A 14,251-nucleotide genomic window follows, 5' to 3' on the forward strand; every position below is an offset into this window, starting at 1 on the left:
ATAAACAAATCAAATGGGAGCTTTAGAAAACATTTTCACATGCCTGTGGATTTTGTCCTCTGTCTTTCACACAGGAAGCATGTGAGAAAGGGATCCCTTAACAGCCAGTATGGACAGGGGGACTGATTATAGAATGATGAAATGTTTCATTGTACATATGGGGATGCTAAATCATACTTGAGAAAATGCCTGTTATCATTTAAATGTCAAAAAATAGTTCCCAGAGCCAAATGTGACATCTTGAAATGTCTGGTTTTGTCTGATGAAACAACACAAAACTGAAAAATATCCAATTTAGAATTCTATAAAACAGAAAATGCAGCAAAGCTTCATATTTGAGAATATTATACCAGGAACCAGGAAATGTATAATTTGCACTTTTGCTTAAAAACTGTTGCTGATTGATTTTATTTTCCCACTCTACTTGTCTTGTATTACTCTTAATGTTGTAAGTGTAATGGCTAGTGCTGAAGTGATTGGTTGATCAATCAGTTAATTAATTGATTATAATACTTAAGTCGATTGATGACAACTGAACAAACTCCACCCGCTGATGAAGATTTCTGAGAACTAAAAATTCCAAATGAAGAAATATTGTAGACAACTGATAATTATGAAGACATTTTTTCACTATTTTCAGACATTTCATGGATTCAAGGCTTATAAAGATTACTGTCAGATATATTGATCATTTAAAGAATCACTGTGGAAACCTTGGTAATGATGTAAGATTGTGATGTTGATGTAATGCTTAGCAATGGAACAGAGTGCATCACATCCACAACAGTTTGATTACTTAATATATGACTTTTGCCATATTGTGAAACCTTTGCAATATCAGATGTACAATCTAGATGACGATTGTCCCTTCGTTCAGCACACACATGCACATAAAGTCCTCTTGACTGTTAACTTTAATCCAATGTAAGTGAGTTATTAGTGTATTTGTTCAGGCAGCAGATCTAAGTAGTGTGTTGAATTACACACCACAGGGCAAAACTTGCTGTCATAAACTCTGCAGAACCTCTCTGTTGGCACTGTTGGAGCCCACCTGTGCAAAGCCCCACCGCCACATCAAAGAAATGGCTCTGCTGTAAGACTTCAAATATATTTTTATCAATGCTTTCAGTGTGCCACATGTTTACATTCACCACACATCAGTACACATGCTTGATGCAGACAGCTGAAGGCATTGCAGACATTCTTTTGGCTGGAAGGATTTTAAAGGCTAAGTCCACCTATGAAGAATTACACACCCTGCAGTGACAACTTTTTCAGCTTGTTTGTGTTTGTTTTACTGGAATGAGGACTCTTTTCACTCATGCATTAAGTGACCAAGGTCTTGATTCAACATAAATATAAAAATAAAATTATACAGCAGTTAGGCAATAGCTTAAAATATAACACTTGGGGTTTGGTAAAGAATAAACAAAACATATTATGTGTTAATCAGTGAACTTTAGAGCTGCTGGTATGCAGACTTACCTTTAGACAGAGCCAAGCTGCTTCAAGTCTTAATGCTAAGCTAAGCTAAGCTAAGCTAAGAAACGAATGTCTGTAGCTTCAAATTTAGCGTACAGACATGAGAGTGGTGTCAATCCCCTCATTTAAATCTCAGCAAGAAAGCAGTTCCAAAAATATTGAACTATTCCTTTAATTTGTAATATTTTATTAGATAACATAGATATCCATAGAAAAGTTAGAATCTGTATGTGTATATCTATAAATAATGACAGCGTAATAGAGAAGTCAACACTGGTAACACACATTAAATCTAGATGTAGTGTGTAAGAATGTCTTAATCCCTCAGAACCAGCAGGGTTACTGTAAAGCTGGCCACCACTCTGCCCAGAGAGAGAGGATTATTTGAAATTCACCTCATTTGAGGCTTGAGACCTCACTGGATCAGACTGCTCCTTGAGAAGAGCTGCACAGCAGAGTCTGTGTTTGCCCACACCAGGGGGACGAACCAGTCCTGCTGCAAGTGTGTGTTCTAAACTTGTTCACCCCAGCCAGACTGACTACTGCAGACATTGTGCCACATCTGGCACCTCTGGCCTGAGGGGAAGAGTCTCCACAGTCCCCACCTCTGTGACTGCTGGTGGAATATGCTGCAGCAGCTATATTTTTATGGAGTCCCTTTTTAACTTATCTGTCTGTCTCACTGCCTTTCTTACATTAATCCAAGTAAAAGTTGCAACATATTCGTACCTATATGTGTGTATAGTGTATATATGACAACTTAAAATCAGTGTTAGGTTACAGTTGCACACAGCCTTCTGCTCTAACCACCTATCAAAACACATAGGTGCACTAAACATTAACTTTTATTAATTTCTTTTTGGAATAAATGCAATGCAACAATACAGTATAAGCAAACAATGTGACAGGATGCAGAAGAAGAGTGCAAAAGAAGTGCTAACGCTGAGTCATTCATCTTAATGAAATTGTATCTTGAGGATTACATCTCTAATGACGAGTGTAACTGTGACCTTGCATTGTTGTATCTTTCAAAACATAAAAGGAAAGCATGTACCAGCGATGAGCGAGTGCTGTGAGGTTAGTGCCACTTTCAAGGCACAAGCACAACTGGAGACACAATAATGGTGCAGTAAACCATAAAACACTAAGCCTTGTTAACATCCTTTACAACCTATTGCATCTCTAGAGCCTCCTTCCAAACCTATAGTACTCTCTCAATAGTAAATGCTGGCGTCACATAGCGAGCCTGCAGGCGTCGGGGGGGTAGGGACCAGCCCTCCTGTGACGCAGCTCTCCTTTTTCCTGGGTCTGTTCATGCTTGGCCAGTGCAGCTGAGTACTTGAAAACTGCAGCTGTGTTGACAAGAGAGCCACAACATGAAGTGTTTTAAGTTCCTGTTAACAATGACTGCAAAGGGTCAAGACACCAAAAACTACGAAAGCACATTGTGTAGATTAGCCTGACAGTAAAAAAAGTGTAATACTGCTTCTGCTTGTGGTTTTAATGTCATCATGCTGTCTTTGGGAAAGCTACCTGAATGCAAAAAATCAGTTTCCTAAGTCACTCAGCAGCTGCGCTTTCTGTTTCCTTGGTTACTGGCCCGTGTGTAGAGGCTTCTATTTTTAAAGCCTCCACCCCATATTTAATCATTTATACTTTAGAGGCTAACTGGCGATACAGCTTCCTGTGGAGGAAGCGGAAAGGAGTGGGTGGGGGGATTAGAGGGATGCATGGTCTTGTCTCCTTTCTGTAGTCGGTTCTGTAGTTGTCCGTGTTTCATCTCCCTTCCGTTTCAGCAGGGCCCCCCACCTCCGTAATATCCTGCACCAAAGCACAGAGCAAACATTTACCACACCACATGTCAAAGATCATTTCTGTCTGTCCCACTGAGCCACTTTCTGCAGTGTTTTGCTCAATTGTTCCAGGAACAAGAGCTTCAAGTTTGTGCTGAACAATTGTTGGGTACACAGAAATTCTCATTTATTGCACATGAGCATACTGGTACTGTGCTCTACACATGATGTTCTGACAATAGAAATTTCCTTTTTTCTCATACTCCTATGACATGATGTTTGTGCAGAAAACAGAAGAGAAACAGAAGGCTTTGGCCCAAAAGTTTCAGCTTCCCCTTTGAGCTCTGCACCACAGTTGGCTGGAGTGAAAGGTAGAAAATTACAACTGTGCAGCCTCCCCTTCAAGTATATCAGGGAGTGACGTAATGAGCCGTAAAAGCAACCCGTTGTATCCTGGAAGTGGGAATTGTGAAACAGGAGTCCGTTAGGTTGGGCCACAGCATCTACGCACATTGGGTCAATTCCAGATTAAGTCAACTGTCACTTCTGGGAAGTTGCACAGCTATTGACACTAGACATTGTGCAGTAATATCTCAGTAGCTTCACTTCTTATAAATAATGCCATATTGTGCAAAGCTGTTCATGCATTAACTAAGTGCTGCAACATAGGATGCAGTTTTGATCAATTTATTTATAATCTACAATGTCTAATTTTAGTAGCCTGCTAGTAGCCTGGTTCTAAGTATGGCAATATCTGACAGATAGATTAGATGGATTATTGAAGGATTAAATGGATTGTCATGAAATTTTAGATATACATTTACTTTTCCCAGATAATATATCCTAATGATTTTGATAATCCCTGGACTATTTATCTAGCACCACCATTATGTTTGTTATCAGTATACTAACATGCTCACAATTGCAATGTTATCATGCATATATTTATGAGGTGTAATTTCCAACATGTTCACCATCTTAGTTTGGCTTGTTAACATAATAACACTTGCAAATGTGCACTAAACAAACAAAGTACAGCAGAGACTGATGAGAATGTTATCACTTTTGCAGGTATTTGGTCATACATTGGACAAATTGAAATAATGGCAATAGAGGAAAACTCAGGGCATTACTAAAGTTAATACATTTCATCCTGTGGGGGACAGGAATGTATAGAATTTAATGGCAATTCAACAGTTTTGAGACATTACACTCAGAAAATCAATGGTCAACCTCATGGTGGCACTAGAGGAAAAGTCACAAAAGTCTGTAGCGTACATTGTCTAGTAACCATGAATGTCTGCACAAAATTTGATGCCAATCCACCTTGTAGATGTTGAGATGTTTCACAAGATAAGTCAAAATAACTTTTGACCCGCCGGTGGCAATAGATGAAAAGTCAGGGGATCATCAAAGTCATTAGGATTCATCCTCTGGGCACCATGAATATTTGTACCAAATTTTAATAGCAATCCAGCGAATTGTTGTCCAGACATTTCACTAAAAACAAAAAAATGTCAACCTCGTGGTGCCACTGGAGGGTAAAATCAGGAGAGTCAGGCTTCAACCACTGGTTCCCATGAATGTCTGAACAAAATTTAATTTCAATCCATCCAACAGAGAGATATTTTCGTCTTGACCAAAGTGGTGGACTGACCTACATTTCCACCCATAGAGCCATGCTGCTAGCATAGCTCAAAAGATGAAACTAGGTGTTCTGTCTAGAATTAAAGACTATCAGTCTCCAGTATACAATCCAATTATGAGACATCCTATATGTACCATTAACCTTTGCAGAACTGGATTCAAGTCCATGCACGTGCATGTTCTATGCTAGATGAAAAATCAATCTCAACGAGACTGTCCTTATTAAATAACTTTCCTGATATAATGCCAATTACAACATCAAATCTAAGTCAACTTGATTTCTGATTGGATAAAATGCTTGTGTTGACTTGGTGTAAAGGCAGTAATAGCCTCTGCAGTATTTTTAGCAGCAGCCTGACCTTTATGTTACTTCTTAATCCCATAGGAACATCATGTCGCCAGGAAGCATTTGAATAAATTCATTACACTGTGGCTTTGTTGTTTTCCTTTTTGCAAATGCCAACTGCATCTCTACACTAATTAACGTATATACAGTCAGTGTGTTATTATTTTTCCTAACACAGGTTTGAGCACAGCTGTCTGCAGACTACAATGTCATCAAAAATGCAGAGCATAGCTCAGGCCAGGCGGACGGTGCAGCAGCTGAGGATAGAGGCCAGCATTGAGAGAATAAAGGTGCGTTCGCATTTATAGTCATTCACACCAGCCAGAGTGGCCTACTTCTGTCACATGTATGTCAAGGTGGATCAGTGTGTGCACTGATTTCTTTGCAGGTGTCCAAGGCGTCATCAGACTTGATGCGGTACTGTGGAGAACATGCCAAGAACGACCCGCTGCTCATGGGTGTCCCTGCTTCAGAAAACCCTTTCAAGGACAAGAAGCCTTGCACTGTTTTGTAGGAGAACACCTGAACACCTGCTGCTTTTCATTCTGGTTTTTATGTGGGAAAAAAGCTGATAGTCATACTGTTCACAACTTGCCTTAAGGCCTCATACCCCTCTTACTTTCACAAATGCCTGCTGCAGTTTGAAAAAGATTTTATTACCCTCTGCCTTTCAGTCAGATAGCAGTTACACCAAAGAACGTGCAGAAGTCAGCGGCTGTGGCCTTGGATCAAAGCTTTAGCTCAAACAAAGATGATTAAACGTTCGTATAAAGGTTCAGAAGTGACTTTTGTTTCTCTGTGCTGTTATCTGACGAGATCTAGAAGACATCAACTGAAAGAAGCTGTGCCGTGGATGGGAGAGTTTCCCAACTCTCTAATTATCACAGCGTGCATAAACAAGCCCCCTCAATCATGCTGGTCCAATCAGACTCAGGCTTTCAGCTTTCACCTCTTACTTTCATCAGCCTTGCTTGAGGAAACAGTTGTTGCAGTTTGTGTGCTACTGATAATGTACACCCGAGATAACAATATCCTGTCGTTGGACGGGTAAACTGTGCTTTCTACCACAGGAGGACAGACAGATAGGGCAGGGGTCCATTGCCAGTAATGCACAGCTCCTGCATTACATCATGTCATCTAGTCACAGTCAGCAATAATAGTCTTTAGAAATTGGCTCTTAAAATGTTTTACGAGCACACAAAGTGCAAACAATTCACCTTTTTATGGTCAGGAAATTGGTTCAAAATGTCCCTTCAAGTATAATTTAATCTTTCCAGTGACACACAATTCACTTAAAACATTGATTGGATTTTTATTTTTAGGATATTCATTTCTTTTGACAGTGTTAGGTTATAGTGTAGTACAATTTCAGTGTAGACCCAGGATTTTGGGACGGGTTGACACCGCATTTTTGTTTTCTGAAACTTTCCTTCACAATCCTAGATAGCTGCATTCCAGAAATGTGCCCCTGTTATATAACTTTCGATTCTTACTTTATTGGCATCCAAAGCAAAACTATTAAATGTGTTAAATCAAGCTGACTGTTTGAAGAATACGTCTATATTGTGAAGTTTAATATCAGATGAGTTAATTGTCCTGACAAGAAAGTCTGAATTTTTTACTCATTTTGCCATCCATTTACTTTACAAAAGAATGTACAACACATAGAGTACATAAAAGTATGAATATGAACTTTTGAGATGACTGTACAAGGTTCATTTAAATATTTCACAATGATGCCATCATGCTGAAAAAAAAAGATTCAAGACCAGTGTGTGCCATCATATCAGATCTACCTATTTAATGTCACTTTTACACTTCACAACACTACAAAAGTTTATATTTTTTCCCATCAGTTTCTCTTGTTCTGTCTGCAGAGCTGAGGCTTATTACTGTGTTATTCAGGCACTTTTAAACGTGTAAACACCAGATGACTGTTATACTCTTGAGTTTGAAACATTCCACGTTTACAGTTGCTCTAAACCTTACTTTGATTTTATTATGTTGTAGTATGTTTATTAGGACGGGCGGTGTATAGCTGTGACTGTGTGTCATTTGTGTGTTGGTGCTCATGGAAAACATAAGCAACTAATTTTGCAATTTTACCAGCCAGGGCCTTAATGAAGTGATCCTGCTTCAACCTCTTGACTACCTTTTAGTCACAAGTGCTGTTGTCTAATACTGTGAAGAATGAAGGCCCTTTAGTTGAAGGGAGTGTATCTTACTATTGGATATTAACTTTGTGTATGACTTCCTATTTCAAAATGACTCACGTTCAGTAAAACATTGCATCACTATATCTCCCTTATGTCGTTAAATATTGTAAAACACTGTATGTCTGTGTACCGCAGTATGTGCTAGCTTGTAACTGTTTAATGTACTTTACAGGACTGTACCAATTCAGTCAAACCTCATCTTTAAACTTGTGTTTTCCGACATTAATTCAACCCTTTGACTTAAAACTGAATGTGTTGTTTTAGTTATGGATGTATTTGGTTGCTTTTTACCTGTAAATTTGTGTTTTTGTTAGAAAACAGTGACAGTGTCTGTGGTTTCTCACACATTGTAAGTTTAGGTAACAACTTGTGTCACACTGCCTTTACCTGTTTGTGGTAAATGCAAATAAACATATAGAAAACAAGTCATTCTTATGATTTATTTAACTAATGTAAAGTTAGAAAGAAGAACTAACTCTTACATGGAAATCAGATACTTTGACAGTCTCGGTTGCTAAGCCAAAATATGTGATGAGTTTCATTCAAACCTATTTGGTGATGAAGAGGGTTTTGAATGTAGTCACTGATTAGTTTGGATGTGAAATAACAAGATTTTTGGACATCTTTAAGCAAAAATGATAACATATGAATTAAAACTGCATTAATCAATATTTTTATATAAACAATGGGTCAAATTACTACATATAATGTGAAAGAGATTGTTTGTAGTGATGAACACACAAAGCATTATCATCCAACCCTGCAGTTCCCCTCAGTTCTACAAAGCATTTTAGCATCTTTCAGCTCAATGTTTTGGTCTTACAGCTGTTAACATTACTGTTTGGTTCACTCTCACCACTCTCAATATTTTTCAGCAGAAAAAGCTCAGATAAACTTGATATATGCTACCTGTCCAGTACCATACCACAGACTGACAAAATTAGCAACTAAAGCACTAAAAAGACTAATGTTGAAAGATATCTACTTGATTTCACTCATTTGGATGGCTGAAGATTCATATTTGCTTCAGATAAACTTTTAAATACATTTTTGCACAGGAGGGATGTGGATTTTGTCCCCCATCACTTACATTGTAAGTGCATTATGAAGGGATCCTCTAAAGGTCAGTATGAACAGGAGGAATGATTAGGGGCAAAAAAAAAAACTATTTCAATGTCCATTTGTGCAGCTGACTATTGTTTTAAGACAGACTTGAAACACTGTGAACCCACCCTTTAATGTTGTGTTTACAGCTTATTACACTATTACCAAAAGGCTAATCAATTAATGCTAAAATGGAATTTCTTGGCACATAGAGCACTGTGTATCACATTTGATTGAGGTGAAATGGTGACAAAGAATCTGACACAGCCAGTTTCATCTTTTTGTTCCTGGCCACATTAACTACACGACTAATGTGTACAGCCCCTGAGGCATGGCTTCCTGTAAGTGTTCACATGGGAAAAACTTGATACTCAACATACCACTTGCTTTTAAATACATATGTCTTTGTTTTTGAAATGTTTGTGTGTGTGTGTGTATGTTTGGTCTTTTGGCTATGGTCAAGAAACATAAGCATCCAACATTAAATAACAAGTAACTGTCAAATATGACATAGTTTCTGCTGTTTTCATGACATACAGTCTGTATTTTGAGGGTAGTAAGAGATACCTTGCCAAAACCACTTTGACCTTATTTACATTCATTAGTGCAAGCAGTCATTAACTAGGCCTGTTGTTAACTAATTGTCATTTCTTTGTCGAAATCACAGGTAGTTCAAACAAGTGGATGAGTATCTCTAGTATCAGGTCAGGAGCACATAAACACTCTTGTTTGCTCTAATTTCTCAGTGAAGGTGTCGCTCTGCCCCAGAGCCATAGCCAGTCTGTTATGCAATAATCCCCTCTTCTCCAAGTAGCCCTTTCTCTCCTTTCTCCGTTTCCCCAGGTGTGATGTTACATCCACAATCAGGTCAGGCCATATTTGTTGACCCACATTGATGTAACCCTCACTGGAGTCAGATGATGGATAGGACCGGCTTTGTAGCAGCTTCATTTTGCAGTGATTGTGTTACCTGTCAGCGCAGTGAAGAAGCTCCAGGATAAGCCAATAATCCAGTATCTCCAATATCTCACCTACTTTTGGTTGCCCCTCCTTGTGTGACAGGAAGAAGAAAAGAAAAAAGTTGTTTCACCCTTTTAATGATCAAATTGGTAGGTACTATTTTATTTTCATTCTGTTCTGATATTTGTGGTATGATTGCTCCACTTTCAAAGGACCATTCCACTTTCCACCTTTACTTTGGCCTTTTAATGTGCCTCATCAAGAAGCCAAGTGTGCTCTTTGTACTGAAAATGTTTTAGTTCTGCTGATTTGCAACTTCCCTGAAGAAAGACAGCACCAAAACTGCAGAGGCATTGGAAAATTTTAAGTGTTCTGCCATAGCCTGTGGAACTGAAGAGACTCTAATATCAGTGGAAAAGGAGTGCCTTTTTTGTCTGACAAAGACTTTGCAGGTTGAAACATTGCATTAATAAGAAATTGGGAGCATGCAAAATTCAGTGTGCAGACAACCTCTCCTTTTCCTTTGTTGCTGCCTTTTGTCCTGAACCTTTATCTAACCTTTAGCTTTAATATCTCTATTCTCATATCTCCTCCAGAGTACAGTGAAATCTGCACGATTTAACCTCTGTGCACATTGTTTATCTCACTTGAAAACTACATTCTTTAACTTGAATTTAACACAACCACTAACCCTCAGGCCACTCTGTCACGCCCTGCATTCACTCCAGGCTTCTCATCTGTCTTGCATTTTGACCCAATTTTTTTTTTTATCTCCATCTGCTATCCACCACCTGATAGCAACACCACAGAGGCTTGTTGCCCCCTTCATATCCCTGGCTGCACACTGACATCTCTGCAGCTGGTCAGTCTCTCTGCGCACACTGCCTGTTAATTAGACGTGCTACTATTGTCAGTGTGTCAGTGGTCATGGGGAACGCCTCTATTCACAGGGCTATTTTTAGCCATTAAGTTAAAGTACTGTACAGCTCTAGCAATGGAGACCTGAATAGCCCTGACTCATGCACCCATTGTCCCATGACCCTCTGTGTAGAGGGCTTTGTCCCTCCCCACTCTGTGCAAGCACCAATAATTTCTGGTTTTCTCTTTTCGACTGCAATGGGTCTTCAACGTGTTTTTTTCCCCCTTCTTGCCTCTCTGCTATTTTTAATCCACTCAGCAGTAAATTTAGCCCTGATTGCGTAGATTCAGAGGGCTGTGAAGAATGAGCTGTCACGATGTGCCCCGTCCCACTCAGATTCAACTACAATGGGAATTCTCCTTCTCGTAGTGTAACTAGATCCCCAAAATGTGCAAAAGGTCACATTTTACTACAGTTTCCATGCAGGAGTAAAGCTGATTTCAACTAATCTCATGCCGGTGACAGATTTAGACCAGAACAGGTTACTATTTTAAGCTGTAAACAGCAGTATATTTAACTTTAAGTTCAAGATAAAGGGTGGTGATCATTTTAAGACTACCTAGAAAAACAAAACAGTATCTTGGTTTTTTGTCCAAGAAATGAAAGCTGCAGAATAGGCTAGAAGTGTATTTAGTAGACATTGTAACCTGCTCAGTGACATGCCAGGACTAAACAAAACCCTGTGGGGCAACATGTAGAGCGTCATGTGTGCTGGCTGTGGGCACCAGAGGCATGCACTCTTCCTCAGGGCACTGTGTGACTTCCTAAGAGCACGCTAAACCTGTTGTACTTGGAAATCATGGAGGCAAAACCCTGAGAACTGTTGCTTGTTTTTGTTTTTGTTTTTATTTCATTCAACTTAACAAAATCCATGAACTATGCACAATAAATATAATTCATTAAATTAATAACACATAGAAACATCAGTTAGTGGACAAGTCAGAACATTGCATTGCCCTTAAAATAATAATAATAAACTGTGAAAACATTCCCTTTTGAATTATCAAAGTGACAAGTCTTAAATACTTAAATAAAATGTGCTGTTAAAGAAATGCTTGGATTTGGTCGAATTTTCATGAGGAATTCTTCAAGCTGAGAGCTCTGACTGGTCCTTTCCAGCGTGGTCCAGTTCTTGGAGTCTTGTCAACTGAGGCTCTCTGTCTGCTTTTCCCAGTCCTGCGCCTGTGCTCACCACCACGTGTGCTTGTCTGCTCACATGATTCAGTTTCCTGTAAAGGCTTCTTTCTCAGCAGAGAAAGGCGCAGTCATTCATTGGAAATCCTGTAACCCAGACTGCTGAGTCACTCTTCCTTGGCCCACGAGTTCACCCTGACCTGGTAATATTTGTTGGAACGTTTCTCTTCCTTGTGTTCTTTTTTTTTCTGCTCCTCCTTTCTCTTTCTCTCTCTCTCTCTCTCTCTCTCTCTCTCTCTGGGGCCCTTCCAAAGGAGTCCAACACAGACATTAACACAGGTCTTGTGCAGTTATTTTCCCCAAAATGCACACAATACATTTAAAATCCAAGCAGGTTTCATCGGTCAGGCAGGTTGATGACAGGCACCCATTGATCCAAACAGCGACTGTCTCTGCAGAATCTGTTCACTTTGCTCAATGCAGGGTCTTTCCACAGTGACGACTGAGGGTTCTGCAGAAGAAGTGGCAATGCAGTTACCATCTGCTGATTTATGAAATGTGCAAACACTGCAACAATTCATATTGCACAATCACTGCAAGCAACAGTTCCTTACAAGTACTGACTATGGCATTGAGAAAGCCTTAGCATAAAAAGTGGCACATGCCCAAGTGAGGGTGACTCTCTTTCCTTAATTAAGGGAAGTGAGCAATATACGGCAGTCCTTTAGTAAACAGTTATGAGCAATGACACTTACAGTCACTAGAACACAGTGCAGGTCCATGGGCTCCCCTCCCGGTTTCACTCCACCGAGTATTTCTGCCAGACGCCTCATGTTGCTCACCCGCAGGATGTTGATGTCATTCTCGCAGCAGAATGCCTGGATTAAGGTGAAATGAATCTGGAGAGCCACATCCTCTTCATCGTCTGTGGCCAGCAGACACAACACCACATTGTCTGGATCCCTAAGAGCAACACAATAAAAGTTGTGAGAAAAAGGAAAAGAAGTATATCTCACTTTTGTTTTAAACCGGATTTACTTGAGCTCCAGTAGTGATGTTATTTTTAAACTTACGCATTTAGTGACTTTGCTGCCTCATAGACTCCAACAGTGATGCAACCCTGAGGCAATGCAGAGCTCAGCACCTCCTCTAATGCTTTGGCCACCGATTCCATCCTGAGGAAACACACATTTAAGACATTTATTCAAAATGTAACTAGCAAAACACACAACACCAATAAGAGGTTTTTTTTAAATTCAATTAATAATTTAAGCCCAGAATATCCAATATTATTCATATGAGATGGATGATAATTTCGTTAATGATGTAACGTTGCATGGCTTATACACTGGACCAAATTTAGCAATATGTACATGTTAGATTATCATACACACACACACACACACACACACACACACACACACACACACACACATACCGCTACAGACATTAACGGTGTTAACTAGCATAACCAAAGCTTTTTAGCAGACCAACTTGACGTTAGTTGGACGTTGCACTTGTGTTAACTAACGTTCCAGCAGGTGAAACCAAACAACGCCGACAGACAGTCAAAACTAACTATATGAGATACACTTCACTTCAAATAGTAAGTAAAATAAAACAGGTCCAAGTCCACGCTTTTGCAACGTTTCTTCCACCCAAGAGCCTTAAAAACAGTCGACGGTGAAGTTCACACACAAACAAGTTACAGCCGGGATAAAATCCACCGAGGAGCAAAGTGGGTAAAAATATAATAATAATAATAATAACCTTTCTGATGAACTCTCTCCACTGGTTTCTTCTAAAGTCATATTGCACATCCGAGCGGCTTGATGTCGTATTATGTCCAGAGTGAAGTCTGCCTGCTGTGTGTCTGCCGACTGACTGCTGTGCTCACAGTAGTAAAGCCTCTGCTACTCAGGGCTCATTTGCATAAACCGGTCCCATTGGTCACATACACATTTCATTCTCAACTCGTCCTTGGAATATAGCGACACCCAGCGGCTGCAACAGCACATTTCATGTAAAAAATGTTTTAATAACAGTGGAGCTCCATTGATTGATAACAAGGCCACATGTAATCAGTTTTAGGTGTATATTGCACCCTAGTGCAATATATACTTTAAATTTGTCCATTTAGTCCTACTTATGGCATTTGGTTTGTATATGCTTTGTCTGCTGTAACTGCAAAAAGAATACATAAATCAATATACTGTAGCCTGTTTGTGACAACTGCAATGTCTTCAGGGGTTTTCTGGGCGATGCTGTAAAATGTAGGAAACTAACTAACGTCTCACAGCTCATAATGGCTCTGATTTGAATTTGAATTGAAACTGAAATTATATTTTGAATGTATTTTGTCTCTGTAGCAAGCAGCACATGAAGTGTAAACAAAGTTACCATGTCCATAACCTCTATAATCAATGCATAACTAAGTAGAGAAAAATTAGAAAAAAATTCATTTTACATGCAATTTTTAAAACAGGAACATTATTTTAAAAAATTAAAGCAAAAGAAAATTGCAATTGCAAGCAAAGTGTGCACAGTGCAGTCAGCAGTCGAATGTAAGTAGTACTGTAAAGTGGATATGAAACATGAGATATGAAATATGTTGCAATAGTCCTTTTTCACTGAGTGCCTTTTGTCACGT

General features: G+C 39.3%; 2 protein-coding genes across 2 annotated transcripts in view; one reads left to right on the forward strand and one right to left on the reverse strand.

Moving 5' to 3' along the window:
• gng12b (guanine nucleotide binding protein (G protein), gamma 12b) overlaps positions 1-7,909 on the forward strand; it is a 28,864-nt gene extending 20,955 nt beyond the window's left edge. Inside the window, exons 3-4 of the mRNA XM_044362477.1 lie at positions 5,447-5,558; positions 5,657-7,909. Of these exons, the coding sequence (XP_044218412.1) occupies positions 5,475-5,558; positions 5,657-5,782 (210 nt within the window). The 5' untranslated portion in view covers positions 5,447-5,474 and the 3' untranslated portion in view covers positions 5,783-7,909. The remainder of the gene's footprint in view (positions 1-5,446; positions 5,559-5,656) is intronic.
• Positions 7,910-11,294: 3,385 nt separating this feature from the next.
• Positions 11,295-13,503, reverse strand: gadd45ab (growth arrest and DNA-damage-inducible, alpha, b). The gene is made up of 4 exons (XM_044362557.1): positions 13,372-13,503; positions 12,675-12,776; positions 12,357-12,564; positions 11,295-12,112 (listed from the first exon to the last, which is right to left on the reverse strand). Exons 1-4 carry the CDS (start codon positions 13,419-13,421, stop codon positions 11,999-12,001), a joined length of 474 nt encoding a protein of 157 aa, XP_044218492.1. The 5' UTR covers positions 13,422-13,503; the 3' UTR covers positions 11,295-11,998.
• Positions 13,504-14,251: the final 748 nt, after the last annotated feature.

This window comes from Thunnus albacares, chromosome 9 (assembly GCF_914725855.1).
Source record: "Thunnus albacares chromosome 9, fThuAlb1.1, whole genome shotgun sequence".
Classification (NCBI taxonomy): Eukaryota; Metazoa; Chordata; class Actinopteri; order Scombriformes; family Scombridae; genus Thunnus; species Thunnus albacares.

Excerpts from the sequence above, each read along its gene's own strand:
- gadd45ab (XM_044362557.1), bottom strand. The coding sequence starts at position 13,421 with ATGTGCAATATGACTTTAGAAGAAACCAGTGGAGAGAGTTCATCAGAA. Across the intron at positions 12,777-13,371 it reads GGAGAGAGTTCATCAGAAAG|GATGGAATCGGTGGCCAAAG; the intron begins GTTATTATTATT and ends GTGTTTCCTCAG. Across the intron at positions 12,113-12,356 it reads TGCACTGTGTTCTAGTGACT|AACCCTCAGTCGTCACTGTG; the intron begins GTAAGTGTCATT and ends CTTCTTCTGCAG.